The sequence below is a fragment of the Salvia splendens genome, chromosome 22 (assembly GCF_004379255.2).
Source record: "Salvia splendens isolate huo1 chromosome 22, SspV2, whole genome shotgun sequence".
Lineage (NCBI taxonomy): Eukaryota > Viridiplantae > Streptophyta > Magnoliopsida > Lamiales > Lamiaceae > Salvia > Salvia splendens.
Window position 1 is genome coordinate 16395020 of NC_056053.1, and position 2166 is coordinate 16397185.

General features: G+C 41.2%; 1 protein-coding gene across 1 annotated transcript; it reads right to left on the reverse strand.

Annotated features, from left to right (window-relative positions):
- Positions 1-661: 661 nt before the first annotated feature.
- LOC121788040 (sufE-like protein 1, chloroplastic/mitochondrial) lies at positions 662-1913 on the reverse strand. Its single transcript, XM_042186893.1, has one exon. It carries the CDS (start codon positions 1832-1834, stop codon positions 824-826), a length of 1011 nt encoding a protein of 336 aa, XP_042042827.1. The 5' UTR covers positions 1835-1913; the 3' UTR covers positions 662-823.
- Between the last annotated feature and the right edge of the window lie 253 nt (positions 1914-2166).

Here is a 2166-nt window from a genome sequence, read left to right on the forward strand (position 1 = left end):
GCAACAGTAGCCAACCAACCTATTTGCCAAGATACAACTTCCAACTTCCAAGTATATGTGTCCACTCGGATCACTCTCACAAACATAGTTATTAAGGACCGAGTAAGGCAGTAAAACATTTTTTTCATCATCTCCCCCTTGAAACCAAATCCAACAAGAATAGCAAGGCTAGACAGTTTATGTTAGACGAAAATTGGCAGAAGTAATGCTCTTAATTAAGGATTGTGTATAACATTTTAACCTATCTTCGAATGCAAACTCCAAATGCAAGTTTTTATAATCCCACGAATTACCAAAAGCACTGTTAGTCAATCCAAAAATAGCTGTCTTGGAAAATTCACATATCTTGATATGACTACAAGGAACCCAATTCTTGAGCCAAAGAGCATGAAATAGATTATATGCTACCTTTTGGGATATGAAAGCAAAAACAATTTTGTGTTTATATACCAAAAAGACGATTTAAAATTTATGACAACGTAGCGTACCAAGTCATTGACGAAGACCTTAGCGGTTCTGGAAGACATCTATCATGCTCATTTGCTCAGTACAACTTGATTCCTCACGTGCCCTTAAATAAACAGATGCAAAACTACAGATATCGAATATCATGAAACAAGCAGGAAGATCAAGCAATAAAGACAATTAAAAAACAAAACTGTTGAAGTAACTCAAGAATTGATAACTGATAAGTGAAAATTAATAGGCAATACAAGTTATATCCATCCAATATGAAACAACTCAGCATTATGCATAAAATTCCATTATTTTGTGGCATAACTATGTGTAAAAACTATAATCAAACTGTATGTGATCATCTTCATCACTGAGCTACAGCTTCAGATGGCGTCTTGGCAACGATAGACAAGGCATGTAGTCCACTCTGCAACTCATCTTGCAACAAGCTGTAAACCATTCTATGCCTTTTAACCAAACTCTTCCCTTCAAACTCCTCAGAAATCACCTCCACATTGAAATGTGTCTCTCCATCGCTACCAGCCACCCCGGAATGGCCGGCATGCTGATAAGAAATATCCTCAACATGTATTGCAGTTGGCCTTAGCTCCTTCAAAATCTCCTCAATCCTCCTTCCCCTACTACCCAATTCGCTATTACCCCCCAAATCCTCCCTCAAATCTCCACCAATTTCACTTTCCCCCTCTCCACCATCGCTAATTGCAGAATCCCCAATTCCTGAGACACCAGAGCTAGGGCTTTCACCTCTCTCGGCTTCAACATACAATTGCAAGGCCTTCTTCTGCATCAATTTCAACATATTCAAGAATCCATTATTCCGAGATGGGGTTAAGCTCTGCTGCAGCCCCAGAAGCGTCGCGAAATCGGGCGAAACCCTAACAATCTCCTCCACGGGCCGGCCCGAGAGGCCTTGGACGAGCAAAGCTGCGAGCCCTTTCGTGAGCATCGAATCCGAATCCGCTTCAAAGATCACATTTTTATCCTCGTCGAAATAGGCTCTGACCCAAACCTGAGACACGCAGCCTTGGACCTTGTTTTCGGTGGTTTTGTACTTGGAATCGAGGGCGTTGAGATTTCTGCCATAGAATAGCAGCTGTTCGTACTTGGCTTTGGGCTCTTGAACGGCCTGGAACAGTTTGACGATTTCTTGGAGCTTGGGCGGGAGCTCCTCGACGCGTTGCAGGGAGGAAGAGGAGGGAGGGGAGGAGAGGAGGGGTTGGTTTGAGGAAATTCTTTTGGTGATGGTCTTGGAGAAGAGGAATCGGTGAGGTGGAGTGGGGATTTTGGTGGGGTTGAAGAATGGAGCGGCGGAGCGATGAAAGAGGGAAGAAATGGGAATTTTAGTGGGGATTGACATGAGTTTCCGATTGAGGACTGAAAGAGAGGATTGGTAGAGTAGAGCTGTAGAGGGGAGAGTTTATGGATGATGAATTTGTTTTTTTGTTGTGTTCGTCGCCTAATTATTTATTGCTGTTATACATTCCAACTTAGAAGTTAATTTTGGTCATCGATATATGAATTTGGTCTAAAACATTCATTTTTTTTAAAAACGAGTCCATAACAAATGAAATTCGTGTCGATCCAGTCCATTTTTAATGGTTTCGTTAATTTTTAACGGTCAATCGTCAATTAACAAAATTTTGACCCAATGAGGCTTAATTGATTCCACTTTTTTTTTATATATATTCA